Here is a 24,152-nt window from a genome sequence, read left to right as displayed (position 1 = left end):
GTGAATGATTTTGACAACTGGTAGGATTTTTATGTACTTCACCTTTTGTCCCATTGGCCTCTTGCTTAATATAATGAGTAAAGCCTCTAACAACTACTGAATGTACCTTTTTTTACACATTTGATTTGTATTCTTTTTCTTCAGATTCGTCCCTTTTAGAGCTGTGTCTTTAATGTCTCACTAATCTCTGGCAAGTCTATTTTTTGTAGAGCGTATAACATAAATAATATTCTGTGATCACCAGTCTTTGCTACCCTGGTTAGCATTTCACTTGTTTATCTCTTAGCACGTTGCTTTCGTAATCCCGATCCACCTATCAGTTGCTTTTGCTTCATAGCCAACAGCTACCTAATCTTCTATCGGGAGGGGATTGTATTTTAAGGATAAATTTTAGCTTTGCTCTCATTTGAATCCACATTCTTCAGCACACTAGTTTAAAATAAAAAGTGGGAAAGTAGATTTTTTCAACCAGTTGAAAATTAGAGCAGGATTTTCTCCTACACCAAATGAAAATGTTGTGATGTGGAATCTTCATTAGAGAAAGTGATTTAGTAGAGAAGAAAAACGTAATTAAGGTACAGGGCAAATTCATTCATTCAATGGTCTTTGATTACCCACTGTGTGCAGGGCACTGTAAGGGCACAGCAAGGATAAATGAGGATAATGGATGGGGTCCATCTGAGAAACAGCGTGGCCTAGTGGATAGCGAATAGGCCTGGGAGTCAGAGAGATTTGGGTTCTAATCCTGGCTCCGCCACTTGTCTGCTGTGACTGTGGGTAAGTCACTTCACTTCAATGGAGGGGGGGGGGTCCATTAGTGGTTAGAGCACGGGCCTGGGAGTCAGAGGACCTGGGTTCTAATCCTGGCTCCGACACCTGCCTGCCGTGTAACCTTGAGAAATGAGGGTTGGGGTTTGCCACTTGCGCTCTCTCATCCCTGCCTCTTTGAGGAAAGGGATCACCTCTACCAACTCTATTGGATTGAACTCTCAGTGTACTGTGTGTACACAGTAAACACTTTGTAAATACGAATGGTCGACTGATTGGACATAGAGTGTACTGAGTGGAAAGGTGCTTAGGGAAGCAACACATTGAGGTGGGCACACAAGTTTTTGGGTTTTTGTTTTTTTTAAATCAACAAATCCCCTTTAACCCCTCCTTACTCAGCTTCTCATGCTGAAACTAATGCGGGCAGAGGGTTTCGTCTGAATTGGGCCTGTGGGCTGACAGCCAAAGTGAAAGAGCTCACCTGCTCCAAGAGGCCTTCCCAGACTGAGCTTCCCCTTTTCCCTCTGCTCCCTCTCTGCTCCCCCTCCGCCCTCTGCTCCCTCCCCCTTCATCTCCCCTCAGCTAAGCCCCCTTTCCCCCCTTTCCCTCTGCTCCTCCCCCCTCCCTTCCCCTCCCCTCAGCACTGTGCTCCTTTGTATATAATTTTATTACCCTATTTATTTTATTAATGAGGTGTACATCCCCTTGATTCTATTTATCGTGATTAAGTTGTCTTGTTTTTGTCCGTCTGTCTCCCCCGCTTAGACTGTAAGCCTGTCAATGGGCAGGGATCGTCTCTGTTGCCGAATTGTACATTCCAAGAGCTTAGTACAGTGCTGTGCACATAGTAAGCGCTCAATAAATACTATTGGATGAATGAATGGTAGCATGTTGCTGATGCTCTGCCAAAGGGGCTGAAGTTAGGGAAAGGGTCAAGGATGCTCATTCACACACCTGGGGCGGAAGGAGAAGACTAGTGACAGGCAGATGTAGAGAGAGAGGAAAGACAGGAAATGCAGCAACAGAGAAGGCAGGGACCACAATGTAGAACAATAAGAGCTGGAGTCCACTGTGTCAAAAGGAGCGATTTTTCAGGCCTCACACTGCTCTGGCTGTGGGAGATCCTGGGGGGTGGGCTTGTCAGGATAGCAGTGCCTCATTTACAGTTCCCAGGGCTCCAGTGGAGGAGGAGCCAGCATGGCTGCTGTTTATTTCGTGATTCTTCACAAATCATTCATTCAGGCCCCCCTAATGACTCCAGTCATAGAATTTGCCAACCCCAGCATATGATAGTCAAAGATTTCTCTGCCCATTTGTCCCCTTAAAGTTGTAAGGCACCTCAGAGAACACAGCTTGCTGTTCAGTGCTTAATGGGCTTAATAAACTATTTCTAACCACCCTTGTAAATTCTGGCACTAGCGTAGTATTGGGCATGTCACTGAAATGGAATCTGACGACTACTCCTTCCGTTGCTTGTTTCAGAGCCCCTTCCTTCCAGGTGAATGTTTTGAATAAAAGTGCGGGAATTCATCATACCTGTAATCAGTCTGAAAGCATTGCTTTCAATAAGAAGGATCATCTTATCTCTTTGATTGCTCTGGACTTCAAGAGAAACTTCACAAATTAAGTATATTTTTGAACACTGTGTAACACCTTCTCCGAAGGCCAGAGCGAAACAACAGGGGGAATCTCAGAGTATTCCCAAGCCCCGACAAGGTTTGGGTGACCTTCTTGCTTGACACCCTGTAGAATTAAATCTGCCTCGTTGACAGATATGCCGATTTTATGTGTGGCCCTTAGCTATTTGAGCATTGCTTCATTGTTAATATTGCAATTCAGAACAGCTCTGCACTAAATGGTTGTGACAGAGAAGATTTGTGACAACAGTATATTGCCTTCTCTTTTTTATAAATGACTTCTCGATATCACTCTTCATTCTGTATTGTAAAACAGATCACTCCTGCTTGCTGAACTTGAGAAAGAAGAGAAAGAAAAGGACTGGTATTATGCTCAGCTTCAGAACCTCACTAAAAGGATAGATAGTCTTCCTTTAACGGAAAATGTGAGTAATCAAACGGTCCAACTCCCGTTGGATTTTAAATATCTTTTAAGAAGTGGTTATGTTGCCTTGGGGAAGTGTGAAAAATTGAGGGGAACCTGTTTGGCCCAGTAGTCTCTAGGGCTACGTGAAAAATCCAGCTCTCCTGAATGCAAAAATGAAGTTGGCGTGGATGATAATTGGGTTCTTTTCATTTTTGAGCTAGGTGACAAAAGAAGTGTAAGCATATGACTAAGATGCTGTGTTTCCTTGTTCTGTACAAAACCATAAAACATAAGGTCCAAATCAAGTATGGACATCCAGAAAAGTCTGAATAATTCAAGTCCAGGTATGAGAGCATTTAGAGAATGTAATTTCCAGTTTTCCTATGGGGCACCCCACTCTAGGTAGAAGAGATTCGTAGAAGGGCAACTAAATGAATCAATCAGTGGTATATATTTAGCGCTTACTGTGTGCAGAGCACTGTACTAAAGCACTTGGGAGAGTACAATATAACAGAGTTGATAGACATGTTCCCTGCCCAGCATCCATGTGAGGGCTAACTGAAAAAATGAAAACTCTTTGGTCTGGAAAGGTGAATACTAGAAGAGGACGTGATTGAAATCTTCAAGTCTGTGTGGACAGGGTGAACGTATCATTCTCCAAATCTCTCAGCATTAGTTACTGGGGACACCCACTGAAGTTGGGGGTTCAAAGCAGACAAAAGGAAGCATTTCTTCCCAGGGCAGATGGTCAGTTATGGAATTAGTTAACACAAGAAGTAATGCAGTCAGAACCTAAATAAGTTCAAGAAAAGTTTGGGGAAATTGGTGGGCAGTAAGCCCCTAATGGATTCTGGGGACAGAACTGGGATGCTAGACACTACCTCCTGAACTCTTTAAGATAGATGTCAGAAAGTAACCATCACACTCTTCAAGTGCCCTTTGGCATCAACGTTGAAGACATAAGACTATAAATTTTACCCAGTAATGGCAGTTTTTTATGGCACTCCAAAATCTAGTGCTTGGCCAGAGACAATTTTGCAAGGCAAAATGTATTAAAGATTAAAGATTATTTCCCCCTGCGATCTCATTTCGTATGAATAGAACACAGCAAATTGTTGCCATGTCATTTTGCACAGGCCCGCCGCACCTCACAAGCACAGAGAAACGGTCATACTGACCTCCTCAGACATGATGAAAATGTCCCCATTTTGCTTCGGTTTCAGTTCTCCTTGCAAACGGACATGACCAGGCGGCAGTTGGAGTATGAAGCGAGACAGATCAGAGCCGCAATGGAAGAACAACTAGGTACTTGCCAGGATATGGAAAAACGGGCACAGGTAATTTGAATTAGTACGTCAGGCTCCGCTACATGTACATAAGGCCAATAAAATGCAGTATTATAAAATTGGAACACTGTGATGCGACTGCACTGAAATGAATGGTGTCCTGTGGCATATTTGCTCCTGACCAGTAGTACAACTTCAGAGACTTCATGAAAATGTAACAAGAGTATATTTGAGAGATTTCCGGATCCTCACTAAATGACAAGGCCCGAAAAAAAAAAATGGAGCATTTGTACTAAAGTGATATTTTAGGATATTTTAATTAATTTATATTAGGGTATTTGTTAAGCTCTTAGTATGGGTCAAACATCATTCTCAGCGCCGGGATAGATACAAGTCAGGACGGACCCAGAACTGGCCCCATGTGGGGTTCACGGTCTAAGTAGGTGGGCGAACGAGTATTGAATCTCCATTTCACAGATGAGGGAAGTGAAGCGTCAAGACATTAGGTGACTTGGCCAAGGTCACACAGCAGGAACATGGCAGAGCCAGGCTTGAGCTCTTTTTACTAGGCCACCCTGCTCCTCATGTAGGCTAAGCATTGGGCAGGAAACTTTGTCTTTTTACAGCATTAGAATCTTTGATGGTAAAATAGCTCATCTCAAATAAAGTGATTTTTATTTGGTAGCATCTCCCTATTGAGGGTCTCCCTTGGTTGCGTCTGCTGATTCTTTGTCATTTTCCTTTTTAATGGTATTTGTTAATCACTTAACTGTGTGCTAGGTACTCTACTAAGCATTGAGGTACATACACGATAATCCAGGTGGACAAAGTCTCCGTCCCACATGGGACTCATTTTATAGATGAGGTAACTGAGGCACAGAGAAGTGAAGTGACTTGCTCAAGGTCACACGGCCAACAAGTGGCAGAGCTGGGATTAGAACCCAGGTCCTTCTGACTCCCACTAGGCTATACTGCTTGTCATTTGAATTTGTTTCCTTGGTTCATGCTTAGAAAGCCACAAATGTTCTGATATTTACAGCCTTTAGTTCATTAGTCCCCCAGAGAACCTTACGACAAAGTGCTTTTCCCCATTTTCATCCTGAGAAACTGAGACTTAAGAGATTTCGATGGTCCAGGGTCATCCCACTGATCATTGGGATTTTTCACTTCAAAAGCCGTGACCTATATTGATCTTGCTGACCTCTACTGCTAGGAAGAAGAATATTTTAATCCTATAGCTTTCAACTATAAAACCCTAAAAAAATGGGAATGTATTAAAGTGAAGAACAAACATTGGAAAATGGAATGCCTGAGTTCCAGACCTGACTCCTGAGCCTGTCTCCTTGGATGATTGCTCCAAAGCAGCAAGTATATTTCCAAGTATCTTGAGTTCCTTCATTAAAGGCACACTTTAGGTACAAATTAATCCAATGTTAGCCCTCTTCACTTTTGCCTTAAAAGAATTCGTTGGTTTTAATGCTTAAATTATTTTCCACTCTTTACATGAAATAAATGAAGGCATTTAGCCAGGTATCACTTATCTAAACCAACGTTAATTTGGAAAATCAAATGGGTAGACCAAAGCAAACTTTGTTGTTATTAGCAAAACTCAATTGCCTAAAGAAGCCTCAGTGCTTATCAGTTCAAATATTTGATTTTTTTTTTCCAGTAGCATTGGTTATCTGTACTTTCTCTAGTGCTTATGGTCATGGTTTGAATGGGCCCAAAACCCCATGACTTCCAGGTTAACACTTTAGTCTGAAAGTGATTCCACCTGAGACAAAGGTGGGCCATTTCTGGGATGCAGATTGAGAGGAAAATATGTCTCCCTTTGGATCTTATGCCTTTCTTGAATTCTCAACCTGGTGCCAGGCTGATAATAGCGTTGAAAGGCAGAAAGCCAAGTTAGAAGAAGCATCAACCACTTACACTAGGATAGAACATGGCAAGGTAGCCAGCCCTACCATGTAAGTCCGTGTGATTTCTTTCAATCGGATTGTCACTTTTGTCAATTTGGTGTTACCGGATGGATTTCCTGTTGAAATGATGAATTGGTCTGAAATGTTCAAAGGTACCCCTTGGTATGACTTTCCTACAGTATGTTTTTGCTTCCAAAACTCTAATTTGGTGTCTTTCTATTTCAGTTAAGAGTGGCTAGAATTCAGCAAATAGAAAAGGACATACTTCGCATCCGACAGCTCTTACAGTCCCAAGCAGCTGAAGCAGAGGTTAGTGAGCTGCTTTTTCCTGATCTAGAGATGTAAGCCCTAGGATTTTTCTGCGGAAAAAATGTGAATCAGTTAAGAGCGGTATTTTTTGGTAGAATTATGAAAAAGTGATTATTTTTGGGAGAAAGGAGTGCTTCCCTTAGTCACACCCATTTTAGACAGATGAACAAAAATCACCAACTGCCCTACTATACGGACAGCCATAACAGATGATGCCAGATTAGTTTGATGCAGTTAGTTTCCAGTCTGATTGTGTTTTAAAGATATTCACTGGTCAGAGATTAATTTGCTCGGTAATATGATGCCATGAATACACAGCTCCTTGTACTGCCCTAAGTATTAAAGTTAGGCAGTAACTAAAGGTACAAAATCTGAGTCTATATTAGGGAAACGAAACTGGGGTTATTCACAGGTGCTTCCAGAGAACTCTAACTCTTCCCCCACCTCACCCCCGGAATTATCTCCATCACTCCCTCTAAATAATACCTTTGGTGGAACTATTAGTATGTTATTCTTCAGCAAAACGAACAATTTACAGATGCCCGCTTCACATTTCATAATAACTAGGCAAGGAGCCTCAAGTACTGGAAAATGAATTATTGACTTCATACGGTAGAACTGTCTTTCTCCAAATAGATTCTGTCTAAAGTAACTTTAAAGAGTTAGTAGACTTCAGGGAATAATCTACACATTACCAAGTTGTATGGTTAGACTTAAATATATTCTACTCTATTTTCTCCAGAATATCTACCTCAGAAAAGCTGAATGGAGTTTTTGTTGTGTTTTTTTTCCTAAAACTCAATCGGTTTAAAAGAGCAGAATCATGGACCAGTAGAGGAATTTAAATTCTCTTAAAATTCCACTTACTATCGTATAACGTGGGAAGAAGACTCTGAATTTAAATAGGTTTCCAAGCCACTCCTAAAAGCTCTATGTGTACAGGCTACCCCTGACTTGTCAGCTGCTCCCATTCTCAAATAAGGAAAGGAGGCAGATGCTATAACTACAGTTTCTCTTTGCATTTTGCATGTGAGATAAAAGATACGTGGTTAACAGAAGCGTGCTATAACAAAGAAGCTATAGTTGATTGTGATCACAAAGGTCGAACTTGTGTTCTATAGAAACAAGTTTCTGTTATCATGCAATTACTGAACAACCAGAATGACATGTGCAGTGTGACATTTCCCCATCTTTCAGTCAGGAAGTCATGCGTTAGGGAAATTTTTTGTTGTGGGTTGGATGCAGATGTCATTTACTCCAACCAACTTACCGTATGGCCTTGTTCTCAGGCCACCCCTTTCCAACCGTCACTGATTTCTGTTGGTTTATGTCCAGTGATGCTCTTCTTTTCTGGATGAGACAAAATCTGCAACAATTCAGTGAAATTGAGGTGCCAATATGAGTTTTAGTCTTTGTTACGGTCCCAAGGAGGATTCCTTTGATTGGTTTTTTTACTTAGGAGACACTGAATTCCTAATGCTTTATCTTTCCCCGGCAAGAACTTGGATGACAAAATCCTTATAAATATTAAGCATTTCTTGGTTTACAATAAGCATAAGGCACTAAGCCTTTTCCAGGTTTCACCCAAGTTGTCCCTATATGAAATTTGTCCTGATTCTCCAGTGATAAGTGCCCAAAGAAACTAAGTGTATGATTAAGCAGAAAGTGAACTGTATTAATGTCACTATTCTTTTTATTGTTAGCAGTAACATTTCTCCTTTCTATCCATTGTGGGAACTTTTTCTCTAAAAGGTGCTCCCAGTGATAATGTCTCTTGCAACCTTGTTACTAATAGCCATATCACTTTTTGGTTTGTAAGATGGTGATTTCCACTTAAAAGCTCAAAGTGTCATTTTGAACCAATTGGATGTCAGTTTCGTTCTTAAATTTGAATTTTATTCGTATGTCTCTGAAGTTACGAAAGGTGCAAGTTTTAATGAATTTGGATGTGGCTCTTTTTCTACCCCCTTCCTCCCTCGTCTCTTCCCCGCCCCTCCAACATTTCTTTGAGTGCCTTGGAAACTCAACCAGTTCTCCAAAGGTGACTAAAGGACAAGCTTCTGGTATCTGCTCCCAGATGCCCCCAGGATGCATCCCTGCAAAAGCTGCAAGGGTTGCCTGCTAGGATGCAGGGAAAGCCTACCTGCCCGAGGTGGAGCCAGGCTCTGCCCCAGGGATTTTAGCCAGGGTAGCCAATTCCCCTTCCAGTTTTCTCCTGATGCCGAAGAGGCAAGACCTTCAGGATCTCTCTTCAAGGACTTCAGGAATCAAAGTAAGAAGTGTGGCTTGAGGAAGGAGGTAGACTTCTCTACCTCCCTCCTCACCCATTCACGCCCCTAATCATCTCCCTCCTCCTCCTTCCCCTGGAAGGACCCTAGCACCCCGGCCTCAGGCCTAGCCCTCCTTTTCACCCAGTACCCCACAGATAAGTGGGAGCCACAAGTTCCCTGGCCCATAGGCCAGGGAACTCCCTGATGTTCCTGCTGTGCCCTGAGGCAGCCATCCCTCCCTCCCCCGCCCCCCACAGGAAGAGTGACCCTGGGAGAGCCTGTGTTTTGCCCAGCTCATCTACAGCTGTCTACAAGAGAGAGCTATAGGCCCCAGCGAAACACAGAGGTGTTAATGCAGATGTGGTGGGGAAGGTGGGGCTGAGGGTTTCGGCCATGCTTTCCCTGCCATGCTGTCTCCACCCACCAGGGATGGAGAAGGATCTTAGCCTCCCTACCGGGTGGCTCCCTCCCCAGCTTCCGTACGTATCTTAAGTGATGTAAGCGCTCCATTTTTGGGAGCGATGTCCTGGCTCCGTTTGGTTTCTTTGCATCGATCGCCCCCGGCAGAACATCCCTTCCCTACAAAGATTGCAGTTGCTCATGCCTCCAGTCAGCATTTAAATTACGCTTCAGGCTTTATAATTATGCTGCAAGCCTTAAAATGCATAGCTAGCATTTTCAGGAGTGCATTGAGCACCGAGGCCGTATCAGCATTTGAGAGGTACTCTCTACCTCATTCCAGTGTCGAGTTCCACATCTTGATTTCAAGCCCGCAGAAGAGCGCCCTACCTTGTTTTAAAAGTCTGGCGGCAGGTCTTCGGCCTGACAGTGAACCCCTAGTCCCTACATGCACCAAAATTAGAAAGCTTGCACAAAATTGGCAACCGTGAGGATTGGCAGTTGATAGAAATTACAAGCTTACATAAACTCATCACCTAGCCTACTTGACAAGATTTCTGTATACTGGCAGCACACCTGCTCTCTCTCTCTCTCTCTCTCTCTTCCTATGTATAGATATATACACTTATATGCATATAAGTATTGATTGAGTGCTTTCTGGGTGTAGATCACTGTACTAGGCGCTTGGAGAACATTCAAAAGTGCTCCGCACATAGTCAGCGCTCAGTCAATACCATTGATGGTTACAAAAGAAATCAAGATACGACCTCAGCATGCTTAGTACATACACCTACAATGGCAAGTCGTCATTTCATCTACTGTGCGTTTCACTTAAACAGGGGTATGACAGAGTTTGGCCTGGTTAGAAGAGACATACATTGTTACACGTATCAATGCGTATGTCTGTACGTTACCATACTCTTGTCCGTCGATACACGGCATAGGTTTCCATAGCCACCCGTCGCTGTGCTTCGCACGAATGCCACTCTCCACGTTTCAGTGCCCATCTCTCTCGAAATTGCATCTTGCTCTTCGCCCAGGTTATGCAGTGGCACCGCTTACACAACCAAGCCCATGTTACACCGTGCCTCCATGGGGGCCCAGGGAAGGGCTGGCCGCTCAGCACAGTTAATGGAGATGCTGTGATATGCAGATTGTCTCAGGCATACCTAATCCTCACCCAAACCCAGGCACTCCCATTTTCTTAGTCCGGCACCAGAATGGATTAAAAAGAGGCCAGGCTGGACCCGTCCACCCAAAGAGCTAAAATGATTCTCGACCAGAAGACTACCTATCCCAGAGCAGGTGAACCGGTAGCCCGATGCTCACTCAAGTTTCACAGGTAGCTCCCGCTTGCCTTTTTCCAATGCCTGTAGGTCTGATTTGTGCAAGGGCTGTTCAGAATCATCCTCTTCCTCTCCCTCCCCCTGGAGTACCAGGATATTCCAATTCCACTCACTAATTCAGCTCCCCGTGACCTCAAGCACTGACCCGGGAAATGCGTTTCCCCTGGTAGCAGTTAACTCGGCCAAACGCGTCAGTGAACGACTCTCCGTTTACTGGGATTTTCAAGGACAAAAGTAGCCTTCATACATATTTGGGCTTCCATCCTTAAGGAGCCTTCAATATTAATCAGGAAATTATCCTCCCCTCCTTTTTTCCCAGACCCCGATCATCAGGGGAATGCATCCTTCAAAATTGTGATGATAGGAGGGCAGTTCCAAACTACCTAGACGATCTCAAGGACATCGGAGCAGACAGACAACTCTTTGACTCTTGTGACCACGGGTACCTAGGTCAAGCTACTTCCTAATGCGCGGTAGCCAAGGAACTGGTCCAGTGTATCCTTTTTTGTTAGGGAGGGGTGGGAATGTTTCTCTCCAGGGCCCTTCATGGCTCACGCCACCAAAGGTCAGGCGGTCGTCTCCTCGTCCCTCAGAAACGTCCCTCTAGAGAATAGCGGCACAGTGGCCGGCAGTCTCACCCCCTCTGACCCTCCCCTCCCCTCGTGGTCGTTAGTCAACGTGCTCTAGATGCGGCCTTCTTTCAGGAGACTCGTATGGGGCATTCATCCCCAGCAGCTCTGTCAAGAGCCTCCTTCCCTGTTCTGCCGAGGTAGCGGGGAATCTCCCAGAAGTGATCATCTGGTGTGGTCCGGACTCACTTTCAGAGAAACGAGAGCTACTTACCGTACCTGAGTTCTCTGAAGGGGTGTGGATATGCCAGATGATCACACCCGCTCTCCTGTCCCGCTCCCGAGGAGAGCTCAACTCGCTGTTTCTCATCTGCTTCCACAGGGCCCCGGCTCTGGGAAAAACTGGACTGGGAAATGGGCTGTCCCCAGGGACAAGGGCTGCCTCTGCTAGGGCTCCTGGGGGTGGACGGAGCCTGGCTCTTCCTAGGAGTGGCTTCTTGTGCTTCCTAGCAAGCGGCCCTTTGAGTTTTGGCCAGGACAAGTCCCGTCCCGGGGGCTGGGTGCAGATACCAGAAGTGATTATCTGGCCGTCCACCGACACCTTTGAAGATCTTAGGTTAGGGTAAGTAACCCGGATGGTGACATGGAGTTATCTGATCTCAAAGTCTGCATTTAATGGGCAAACATTGACCTTTCCCTTTGGATTAAAAAATACTCTTTAGTATTTCTGAACAACCTAAGCTTCTGGTCAGCATTCGCCAGAGGTATGAAGGTATTCATAATTGTCATATAAGCGGTGGGGTTGCATTGGTTAAGGCCACCACCTGCCGCTGTCAGAAGTTGATTTTGCCAAAACAGAGGTGTTCCACAAACTTCAAGTCTCTCTCTTATACAACGTTTAAGTAATTGCAGCTCACACTATCAGATTTGGCAGGGTAGTAGTTGTTTCTCTATGTTCTGAAACGTGCAAAAATGAGGTTCTTTTATTTCAGTCTAAATGATCTGACTTGTTTTTGTTCATTCAGTGATTTGTCTCCTAATTATGGCATTTCAATAATAATGAAAAAAACCCCATAGAAGTGAAGTGAAACGTGCTATTTAGTTATCCAAAATGGGCTCTGGATTCAATAAATTAAAAAGAGTCTCCTCACTATGGTAAAATTTTAGTCATTGTTTTCTTCCTTCCTATCCAGTATTGGTCAGCGCAGTCTAGTGGAAAGACCATGGGATTGGGAATCAGGAGACGTGGGTTCTCAGCTCTGCCATGTCGGACAAGTCACTTCACTTTGTGCCTCAATTTCCTCATCTGTAAAATGGGTATTCAATCCCTGTTCTCCCTCCTAATTGGACTGTTTACCCCATGTTGGACAGGGCCTGAGTCCACCCCGATTATCTCGCTTCTACCCCAGTGTTTGTCTCCATGTACTTTAAAAATCATAATCCTTTTTGAGCAGGCTATCAAATTTTCAGAGCAGGGAACTGAAGCATAGGAAAATGAGACCTTTATGAACACCATCTTCTATGTCTAAACCATGTTGTAATGATTTTTGCTGGCCCACATTTTAAAAGTGGTTTCATGGAAATGTGTGAAGCCTCCGCATTGGCAGTATTTATTGCACTAAATAATGGAAAACATTTTTTTTAAACACTTTGTATTGGATCAGTTAAGTGCAGTGAATGCATTTCCAAAATACCATGTGTATTTGCAAAATTGCCCCAGTTTTTGAAATCCCCCAAAGAGGGGAAGGACTGTTACATGGGAATCAGGTATAAGAATAGGGGAGGAGAGGGGGAAAAAAAAAGGAGGTGAGAAGGAAGAGGAGACAGGAGGACACTTGATGGCTTCTCTTCTACTGCACTCTCCTGAGTGCTGCATACAATAGGAATTCAGAGAATTAGGGTAACCCCTTCTCCCTTCACCCTGCCTACTGCCACAGTGCCTGTTTTAAAGACCCCAGCACAAACCTGTCTCTTCAGTCTTCTGGCCCTTCCCTGGCACACACCACTTAGACTGCTTACAGTTATCGGTGGGTAGTACCAAAAAAAAAAGTATCATTGCTTTCCTCCCCTCAATTCAAGGTGAGGGATGGAATTATGTGGTGGAGTAAATCCGGTATTTCCCTGGGAACTAGATCTTTTGGCAGTTTTATTTCTCCTGAGGGTTGCAGGGGCATGATACCTGAACTGCCATTATTGTGCGTAACAAATTCTTAAAGGTGGGGGAGGGAGATGCTGTTTAGGGATGCTGTTTAGGGTTGGGGTGGGACGTCTCTAGATTGGGTTCAATAATTACATTCCTCCTAGAAAATAGAGATCAGACAATTTTTAGCTATTACCTAGACTGAGGAGAAATGCCCTTTCCTGAAATCATGTGTCTGTCATGTATCTTCCTCAGTGCTTGGCATATAGTAAGCAGCTAAATAAATGCCCCTGTTGTTCTAGACTGTAAACTCCTTGTGGGCAGGGAATGTGTCTACCAACTCTGTTGTTATTGTACTCTCCCAAGTGTTTACTACAGTGCTCTGCACACAGCACTCAGAAAATGTGATTGCTGATTAAAAAACAACTTCCTTTCCCCCCGTTTTAAAGTTCTGTCCGAGTCTCAGCGTGAGACAGGTCGAGAACTCTTATTCTAAATGGCAATATCATTTTATCTTGGCTACCTGGTTTCCATTAGACATGTTCAGATTTCATTTAGGACAGTATAGGTATTTATATATAGGAAGATCAGGAAATATTTGTTGAAGTCATTATTAATGAATAACGGTAATTTAGTAGGTCTTAAATTTTTGCCCTGAGTCTTCACTTGAATCTCAAAAGGTTTTCAAGATGAGGAGAGCCAAGATTAAACTCAATGGGTTTTGTCAGAGGGCAGCCTCCTCACAAAGGACTTTGATGAAATTTCTCCATTGTAATTTTATGCCATACAACGATAAATGCACATCATCGTAGAGTATATGAAATGCAGCATTAGTTGAGTAATCCAGAATTCAGAGTTTACGTTATGGTGAATCAATGTCTGCTGCTGTGGAGGATGTATAAAAATGTTCTGCTCTCAGTTCACAAACTGTACTCTTAATCCCAGCCAGCTGTCGTCACAGCGGGGGCGGGTGTGAGAGAGTGTGGATGGCTTACCACAGTCCATCACCACTACTGGAAAAACATCTCCAACATATGCCTCGGTAACAATGGGCCACCCTAATCGAAAATCCTAGGTGAGTCCCAAGTGTCCAGGGCATTGGTCATTTGGTTGCTGAAAAGGCAGTAGCACTTTTTGGTAGCAATCTGGGTACTGAGCGGTCCTATTTAAGAGTGTTTTGTCCACCCAAGGAGACTAGAAAAGGTATCACTAAAAATTGCCTGCGTCACCCAAATTTAGCAGCAGACTGTAATTCTGGAGCTTTAACCTGGTGATCTAAGTACAAACAAAAACCTAACAGAAATGAAGGAGATAAGTCTCATCATGGAGCATCTGGACACTATGTGTCGATGGGAACAGCAGACCAGCAAAGAGAACGACCCTTCAGCATGTGAACTAGTCAGATTTGGAGGCAGTATTGCAGCAGTGAGTGAAACAGCTTTCTGGCAAACGATTCTGAAAGAAGAAACTCAGGCAAAGTTTTATCCATCAAATAGTCGCTTGTCTTAAGCAGTGAGGTCCTCGACCCCAGTCAGATCGTCAATTTGGAAGTGGTGCAACTCAAGCCACATCTGTGCTGCGCTGGCCACACGAAGAGAATGGATGACAACAGAATATCCAAGCAGCTGTTCTGTAGCAAACTGAAGTGTAAGGACCATCAACAGGATGGATGAAAGGAATTTTTTAAAGATGGAGGGAAACAAGTCTCAAAGCAGTGGCATGGTAGTGGACAGTTGGGAGATAGCAGAAGACAGGTCACCTTGGCAGACGGCAATCAGAAATAGAGTAACTGTCAAGGAACAGAAGCTTTGGGAAGATGAGTGACACCAAAAAGGAGAATTCAGAATCGTTGAGTACTGTGGATACTATATGCAGCAGTGTGGCAAGAGGCAAGGTAAATTCTCACAGACGGTAGCGTCGCCTAGAGGACAGCTCAATGCACAGGCACGTGCGCTCTGTCTCTCTCGTCTGTCTCTCCTCTCTCTCTCTCTCTCTCTCTGTCTCTCTCACACACACACACACACACACACACACACACACACACACACACACCTATCTCTACTGAATCAAGAAAAAGGAAATCTTATATCACAGTTGAGAGGCTCAAATCATCAGCCAGATTAAAGAAAGCACTGTTTAAGCATCCATTAAACCGACAACTCTCCACAGGTAGCTTAAAGATAAATTGAAGTCGAGGAGGATGTCAAGCTAAGACGTTTTTATCAACAAAAAGTGAAGTTATCATTGCCTCTTTACAGTTTGAAGTAAAGGATGATATGAAATTTTTGCAAGTTATTAAAATTGGAGAACATTGGTCTACAGACCCCCATCCACCACATCATTTGCCGAGGGATTAAAGAAGATTAGCACTGAAGGACGATGCTTTGAGTTTCCATCCCATGCCGTCTTCACTGTTCCCCTTTCTCTTGATTTTTATGGTAATTTTTTTATGTTATTTGTTAAGCGTTTACTATGGGCCAGGCACCGTTCCACACGCTGGTTAACTGTCTTCTGCAGTTGTATTTGATGGTTTATCTGGAACCATCAAGTCACATTTGGAGGCTACAGCAGGCGATAAGCATATGGAAGACTTCCTGGTCAAGAGGGTTTGGAGAGGTTGTGCTTCTCAAACATACTCATCAATTTTATCAAAACACCCTGGGTTCTACATTATAAGCAGAAACCAACAGCAATGATGAGGATCAGAGCCTTCATAAAGAAGAAGCTCATGAGAGCGAGAATCAAAATGTGGAGTACAATGCCAGCATGCTAAACCGGTTTGTATTTGAAACACCTACATTGTGATAATTGCCCAACATGGCTGAATGTTGACTACAAAGAAGCTATCAACAAAACTAGGTCTGGGGGTGACACATTGGCCATTGTAACAGATACTAGCACTATAGATGTCCAGTAAGCTGAAGATGATTACGACGTGCTGGATAGAAATCGCCAACGTGGTTTGGCGGTCATTGAAAAGTCACCTATTAAAGGGTCGGAATAGCTCCCCAGTTGTTACCGGGAGTGCTTGACAAGAGAGGGAGGGGGATGGAGGCACCTCAACTTCAATCTGCGGCACTGCGCTGTCTGGCTCCGAGTAACTCTTTGCAAGCAGGGAGCCTCCCAGAGCCAGACGCGGCTGACCGTGACCCACCCCAGTACACCCTGCACCCCCCAACGCCTCCCCATTGGATCTTCCCAGTATTTCCCAGGGGTCTGTCCAGCCCCAAACCGGGTAACTGATTTGAACTGTTGTCATCGTTTTGTTGTCCGTAGTTTGCATCAGATTATTTTTCTGTTAATGAGGTCATTGTCATCGGTTTAGCTGAACTGCTGCCATAATTTAACGGGGTTGCCGTCTTTAAAAGAATTTCTTTGTGCTTTGTTTCCTCTATTTCACCCGTGGATCAAATAGTCAAAAAGAAGGGCCCTGGAGTATTTCTACCCTTTGCTTTTTTTTTTTTTCTTTTTTGTGGGGGGCGGGGGTGGTAAATTCAGTTAATCTCCCTGCTTGTTGTTTAGAGCCAGAACCTTTCACAAAATGATTTTAATAGGGAAACATTTTCTGTGGCAGTTCTTTTGTGCTCTAACTTCTCTATTGTCTAAAAGGGAGGGACCCTCTGATTTCTAGAGGCTTGTTCAACGCATGCCAGCTGATGGCAAAAAAAAGACCTTTTATCGAATGCTGTTTGTTTTTCTGTGACTAGGTTTAAAGAGGTCTAGCAAGAGCGTTGATTGGTCAGGTGGTAGTCATTATTATTTCTTACAAAGGAGAATAGCAAATGTCAATCTTCATTTTTACAGAGCTATTCTACCAGGGCACTCGAACGTCTAATTCTACCAGCTGCACGTTCTCATTTCCCTTAAGTGACTGAGTTGGAAAAGGCTTTTTAAAAAGGTGTTTTCCTGTTAAAATGGAGGCTTTCTCAGTGCTTACAAGATCATTACAATGAGGAAAAAGTGCCTTAGAAATTTTTATTGAGGGAAGATTTCAAGCAGTACGCTCATCAATCTGCATATCAATCAATCAATGGTGTTTATTGAGCGCTTGCTACGTGCAGAGTACCATACTATGCACTTGGGAGAGTACAGTACAACAGAGTTATAGACACGTTCCCTGCCCACAATGAGTCTTGAGCCTTCTGAGCTTACCCAGAAGGTCTTTGATTGTGACTCATTTACCGTTCGAACCGCAGCTCCCTCAAAATGTGCGGATCCTGTGACCTTGCAGAGCAGTCTCCGTGTATTCCTGTTAGTGATGTGAGTGCAGCTGGTGGAGAAAGATGTTTTCGTGTCTCCTAGAAAATCCTTTGTCTTGCAGAGCTACAGTCCTCAGAGGGCCCGTTCCACATTCATCTTACAGGTTCACCGAGTTAGCTGCTAATTAGTGAAGCAAAAGGTTATGAAATCCGAAGCGCAATTCTGTGGCATTTCCAGTGTGAAAAGCATTTGCCTGATGGAGTGTAGTCCTTTTTCCAAATGTAATGCTGCAAAATCTTACATTAACAGAGGACACCCCAGAGCAAGCATGATGCAGGTTCTCATGAAGCCGAGAGGCAAAACGAAGGTCAAGGAACAGCCGAGATCAGCATGGCAACTGCTGGTAGTGGTCAGGTAAAGGAACATTTCATTTCTCTGTACCCAGGGTGTTTAAAGTGTCTGGGAAGTGGATAGTGGTGGATTGGTCACTCAGTGGTAGATTTCTCACCTCTCCCGTCATGGGAAATCTGGGTTAAATTGCCACCCAGTGCAAAATTTTTGAAGAAGCAGCCTGGTCTAGTGGGAAGAGCATGGGCCAGGGAGTCAGAGGACCTGGGTTCTAATCCAGGCTCTGCCACTCGTCTGCTGTGTGACCTTGGACAAGTCACTTCACTTCTCTGAGTCCGTTTCCTCATCTGTAAAGTGGAGATTCAATGCGGGCTCTCCCTCCTTAGATTATGAGCTCCTTGTGGAACAGCGACTGTGTCCAATCTACATATGCTGTATCTACCCTAGCAGTTAGTATAGTGCTTGGCACATAGTAAACGTTTAGCAAGTATCATAATCGTTAACTATTAGTACATTTCTTGTCTGTATTTCTTCAGAGGTGGCATTTCAAAAAAAAGACTTTTTTTTTACTGCCCTTAACAAGAAAGCATTCAACTGCTATTACCACTCTTTTAAGTAAAAGTGCAAATGATCCATGCAATAAAATCCTTTGTTTAGAGTGAAATTGTAAATATGAAGAAGTTGGTTGGGAAATGAAGGTATTAAGCAAACAGTTCTGTCAAATCTGATTGACCCATTTACAACTGCTTGTTAGAACAGCTTTATTAGATTCTTTATCATCCCTATATTGGATTTTTAAGATAATTCTTGTTTTTCATAATACGCCATAACTGGAACTTTTCTATTAAAGTAGTTTTGAGAATATTCAATTGCCGTAACGATTATATCTTGATGCCAGCAATCATGTTAAGGTAACTTTCTTTTTTTCTGTTAATCCGAAATGTATAGTGGCTTTGAACTGTTTTTATTGAGGCAGTTTGGAAGAATTGTCCTGAACGGTTCATTTCAAATCTTCCTTCATATGAATATTTTAGAAGTCTTCTTAGTGCTGTTCCAGTTTATTTGAGCATATGTTAAGGTCTTCCTCTATTATAGTTGAACTATTACCTAGGCCCCTCCCAGCAGTAAGAAAACACTGAGATGGCCAGGCTTGGCTTGGAACCGCAGTTTGTGCAGAGTACTATGCTGAAGCGCTCGGGCAAGTACAATATATTGGAGTTGGTAAACATATTCCTTGTCCAAACCGAGCTTACTGTCTAGAGGAGCAAATTTTCTTTACCTCCAACCGCATCTGCTTCTCTTTCATTCATTTGTACTTGAGTGCTTACTCTGGGCAAAGCTCTGTACTAAGCGGTTGGGAGAGTTCGGTAGAGCAATAAACACATTCCCTGCCCACAATAAGCTCACAGTCTAGAGTGGGAGACACACTTTAATAAAAATAAATAAATAGATTCTCTTGGGTTGCTGTCCTAGAGTTCTTCCTGGATTAGAGAGAGAGCCCTTGAAAAGCAGCTCAGCAGAGACCAAAGCAGGGACCATACCCACTTCTCTACTTAGCAGTGCCCCTGCTCCTTCTCCCCCACCAACCCCCCTTTCGCCTTGGAAACCTTTGACCTAGACTATTCCAACATCCAGGAAGCAACCTAAAAGCTGAAAAGCAAATCCATATTACGAATTGGGTGTGGAAACCACCCCACAACCTATGTCCCGTCCCCCGCCACCCCGGCACATTGCTTCTCTCATTCTCATGCTACTTTCCTCTCCCTTGTCCTTGAGCTATGGGAGATGTGGTAGGGAGGAAAAGGAACACAAACTTGGTATGAAAGGAGAACACACTTAAGAAAACAAAGAAAGTTCTGATGGTATACCAAGTGGATCGATTTTTCTCGGATGGTCCTTAACCTGTGGGTCTGTGCAAATTCCCTTATTCCAACTTGTTTTGTTCCATTTGGGAATTTTTTAAGGGAGCATCTTATTCCTAAAATCCTCAAGTAAAGTGGGGGTGCATAACTACCCAGAATGACCTCAGTGAGCAAGAAAGTGAAGCTTGCACCTGTTGAGCTGGGAACAAGTTGGACACCTCTCTGGTGGTAATATTTGCCTCTGCAAATAATAATAAAGTGCTTACTATGTGCCGAGCACTGTTCTAAGCACTGGGATAGATACAAGGTAATCAGGTTGTCCCACGGGGGGCTCACAGTTTTAATCCCTGATTGCCTATGAACTATCAGCTGACTTCCTCATTGTGACATAAAGGAGAGCTGCTTGTTTTCCACACCATTTGAAGACCCCCAAATCAGTGGACTGGTTAAAGACTTTTTCACCCCTCCGTGTCTCTTCTTCTTGAACACAGCTACAGGAAAAAGGGCTCGGAGCAGGTTGTTGGCTCCCACTTAATTGAAACCTTAGAAAAGAAATTTGGCTGTTATGGCTCCAAAGAATCTGGTGATGTTGGTTTTTAACTTTAAATATAAGTTGAACCTAACTAGCTATGGTTCATATTTAAAGAGTCTTTACTTAAAAAAAAAAATCTACCAAAATCTCATTACAATCAGGAGTCATTCTTTTGAATAACACTCTTCAAAACCAAGTTACAGGCTGATGTCAGTACTGTTTTCAAGTAGTACTGGAGAGAAATGGCAGTCTAAAACGTTTTAACTGATTAGAACTCTGATTTTTTTTTTCTTCTAATGCTGGCCTTGAATGGAGAGGCTTCACAATACTTATAGTACTTGTTAGGCGCTTGCTGTGTGCCAAGCACTGTACTATGTGCTGGACTAGACGCACATTAATCAAGTCGGATACAGTCCTGGTCCCTAATGGGGCTCACGGTCTAGAAGGGAGAACAGGTATTTAATCCCCATTTTACAGATGAGATAACTGAGGAACAGAGAAGCTAAGTGACTTGTCCAAGGTCACACAGCAGACAAGTGGCAGAGGCAGGATTAGAACCCAGGTTCTCTGACTCCTTGGCCCATACTCTTCCCACTAGACCACACTGCTTCTCAAAAGATACTGCTTCCCAAAATTCGCAGTCGAGAGTGGATTCCACAGCATCTACTCCCTACCCTTTATTATTCTGCACAAAGAGCCCACCTACTTATAATCACCATGTTTAGAAGTAGAATTAAAGATGGTTCTTAATCCTCGATTGTTGTTAGGCTGATTGAGGGTATTTAGTGATGGGGAAGGGAAATGAGTGAGGCTGATTTTGGTGGGGGGGGTTTCTGTGTGTATGTGTGAATTCTTCATCACCAATAGAATATAACGCTTTTCTCTATGGCTTTGAAAATTGACCTGAATTTGCAGTGATCTGCTTGACTGTTTCATAGCAACATAGCTCTTCTTTGCATCAACTCCCCTTTTAGTCCTTCCTCTTAATGTCTCCTGAGTAATAGAATTAATATTCAGAGACAAGACGATCTGCTTGGAGGGCCGATTGAACAAATGAATAGCGTAGTGGCATTTTAATGCTCTAAATGGCATTACCAGAGAAGCTTGCTTATAGAGACTACTCTGAGCGCTAAAAGGAAGCGATCTTTTTGACGGGTGATCTTTGACTACAGATCAACTTTGCTGTCAAAGTCTCTAGTAACAGCCGGCGTTTAATCCTGGTTGGAATCAGTAAATTCCACTGGCCTAAAAAGTTCTGAAGTTCCTTTTCACATCCTGCCCAACGTCCTTCCTCCGAGGGTAATTAGATCTCATGATCCCCGACTGTCTTTAAGAGCAGCCAAACAAATGTACAAATTTTCTGGGGGAATCCACTTAGTTAAAAGGTTTTGTATTGTTCCTATCTCATGAGCAGGGGTACTTCCTGCCTCGATTAGTTTCTGGATTGGGGAAGAAAATCGGCAGTATGCAGGGCATTCCTCCAAACTTTTTCCTTTCATTCTGAGAACCCAACTATAACTTTTTGGTACCTATGAGCACCCTGCCCTTCTCCTGTCCCCTCCCAGGAGCCCTTGTTTCAGAACTGACCCTGCACCCCAGCAGTTTGAGCCAGATGTTTTTTCGAAACCCATAAAAGTTGCAAAAGCATGAAATAATTGATCTGACCCCTTGAAGCACTCCAGAACCTGCCATCGGTCAGCTGTGGCAGGTGGGCTGCTAATGCAAGTTCAGAAAGCATTAATTCCAAAGGAAAAGTGGCGATTGGAAAATTTGTCCTTTAAGCGGGTGGTCTTTGACTATAAGTGATAGGAGGAGTAGACGATACTGTCATAAGTGTCATCACCATCTTTTTGGTCCTGATATTTCAGACTTGTAATTCTGTCTAATTGTCTAAACTTGTATAGGGTTCCACTGCACGGATGGACCACGAGACAGCCAGTGTCATGAGCTCTAGTAGTACCTATTCTGTCCCTCGAAGACTGACAAGTCACCTGGGTACCAAGGTAACCGAAGATTACAAACCACAGGTCGCTAACACAACATTTTTACTAATACAATAACTTCATGTTTTCTACCTGTGGTACTAATATTAACAGAAGGATCTTTACACACATACAGCTAAGTTAGGGTTTGGAGGGTTTTTTGGGTTTTTTTTTTTTTCCCCTGCAGGAACACTTTGGAATGGAGTTCCACTACTTCTGTCAGTGGGGAAGGTGGTAAACCCAGAGTAGATACCCAGAAAACATTGACCAGCTGGGAAACTAACACCTAGGCTAGAAGAGAAGTGGAGGAAGTTACCTTGTCGTTTGCCCCTCCTGTCCCCCCTCCCCCAGACCAAGCACCTCTTCAGAACTTCAGTTGTAAACATTGCAATCAGTGTATTGGAAAAATGTCCCTCTTCTTTTTCCCCCTCCTTCTCCCATCCCCACCCCAGTCTCAGGTTTCAGACCTAGAAGTCAGCAATTTGGGAAGTATTGTAGAAAATAAGCCCTGGGTAAAGGAAACTAACCTTATACTGAGTAGAAGTGAGAAATTTTCCAGTTTGCCTCAGTTGTTTGGAGGGCTAAAATGTAAAAAGAGCTGGTTATATTAAGCAAAATGGGGGAAAAATCCCAATGTGGTTCATTTTAGAAACTGGGAATTGTCTGTAGTATACTAGGACAAATTTCAAATATATACATATATAGTTTGTATACACATATATAGTAGTGTGTATATATAGATATATAATTGTGTTTGTGTATATGTACCTATGCACACAAAACACAGAAAGAGTTGTCCTTTCTACTCAGAGAAGACACCAGTAATGGCGAAATTCACCCAGGCATATGTATATGGCTGTAAAGGCCAATGCAGGACCTACAACCCTATCTGCATTGCGCACCCAAAAAGAATGTCCATTTTGTGCTGCTACGGTTGATGCTTGCAGCAGATGGGCCAAGACAGCAAGCTGTTTTTCGTTTAATCCAGGCCATTTCATTTACAGAGAATACTCAGGTCTACTTACCATTCTACATCAAGTAATCTAAGGATTTGTTCTTGTCAGAAATGACTGAAAAATGAAATGGTTATTTCAGGTTTGTCAGACTTGTCAGATTCCTAGGTTTCCCCTTCCCCGAGAGATGATAATGTCTTTAAATAATCTCATTAGATTTACTTGTTTTAATAATTAGACCCATCAAAGTCTGAAATGGGCTACTCACTTAATTGAGATGAGTGGTATTAATTGGAAATACCAGTATTCCTGCAAGCCAGCACTTTTATTCAGCTCCTTAGAAATTTTGTTTTCAGATCTTTTGGGTGTTTTTCCTAAAATGTACGCCCCTTAAACGGAAGGTGTAAGAATTAGATTTCAAGTACGTTCATGAACTATTGACCCTAAAAATAAGGTGGCTGGCCAATTAAATGAAGTCCACAGGCCAGATTCGGGCCATCTCCATGGTAGCCATCTTGTTTGGCTCCGTTTTAGAGGTAGCATCCCCCCTGACCCCGAGACGGAGCTGCGGGTGGCCTTTTCTAATGCTGTTGATGCTGTCTTGGAGTGCAGAAGGGGTGGCTACTGGCAGAAAGGGCTGTATTTCTGGAGTCCCAAACGCTTAGTCCAGTGCTCTGCACACAGTAAGCACTCAGTAAATACCTGGATTGATAGATTGGAGTATAAATTGCCCTGCCCTTCCCCATTGCCCAGTTCTCACCTACTTAGGAAATCTGGGAAGTGGCCACAGACCTGGACTTGGTATACAAAGGAGTGGAGGAACTACGTAACTGGAGAAAATGGCCAAAAACTTGGCTTTTTCCAGCTCTGTGTTCAAACACATTTTTTCTTAATTCAGTATTTTAGCTCCCGGTAATTATATGCCCTTATTGGTGTGGGATCCCCCCCCCCCCCCATTTGGCACTTACCAATTGGGTGTGGTGTGTGTGGTTGTTTTTTAATAACATATTTCGGTTAACACACTTCCGGTTCTTAAGCTTTCCAAACTAACGATTTTCCTGATACTGTTTTTTACACGAATGTTAATTTTTCTCTTTGTTGTCCAGCATAATATTGGCAGTAAATATAACCCAGCCCCGGGAAATTTTGTAGCACCCTGAAAAGGTGTAGTATTTAAAAGATTTTATGGAAAACGAGCCACTTTTGTGAGAGGCAACATTACCGCT

The 24,152-nt window shown here is 43.3% G+C and overlaps 1 protein-coding gene across 9 annotated transcripts in view; it reads left to right on the top strand.

Moving 5' to 3' along the window:
- The window catches only part of APC (APC regulator of WNT signaling pathway), a 121,601-nt gene that overhangs the window by 81,047 nt on the left and 16,402 nt on the right, over positions 1-24,152 (top strand). For 4 of the 9 annotated variants that reach the window (XM_029054015.2, XM_039910632.1, XM_029054016.2 and 1 more), the window contains 5 exons: positions 2,722-2,830; positions 4,035-4,148; positions 6,242-6,325; positions 17,559-17,663; positions 21,896-22,018. In XM_029054015.2, coding sequence (XP_028909848.1) covers positions 2,722-2,830; positions 4,035-4,148; positions 6,242-6,325; positions 17,559-17,663; positions 21,896-22,018 — 535 coding nt within the window. Of the gene's footprint in view, positions 1-2,721; positions 2,831-4,034; positions 4,149-6,241; positions 6,326-10,717; positions 11,532-13,388; positions 14,125-17,558; positions 17,664-21,895; positions 22,019-24,152 lie in introns of those variants that run through there. The other 5 variants (XM_029054020.2, XM_029054018.2, XM_029054021.2 and 2 more) reach the window with 4 other exon arrangements.

The sequence above is a fragment of the Ornithorhynchus anatinus genome, chromosome X3, assembly GCF_004115215.2.
Source record: "Ornithorhynchus anatinus isolate Pmale09 chromosome X3, mOrnAna1.pri.v4, whole genome shotgun sequence".
Classification (NCBI taxonomy): Eukaryota; Metazoa; Chordata; class Mammalia; order Monotremata; family Ornithorhynchidae; genus Ornithorhynchus; species Ornithorhynchus anatinus.
Note: the sequence above shows the minus strand (reverse complement) of the source record. Positions and strands in the feature narration are given on the sequence as shown.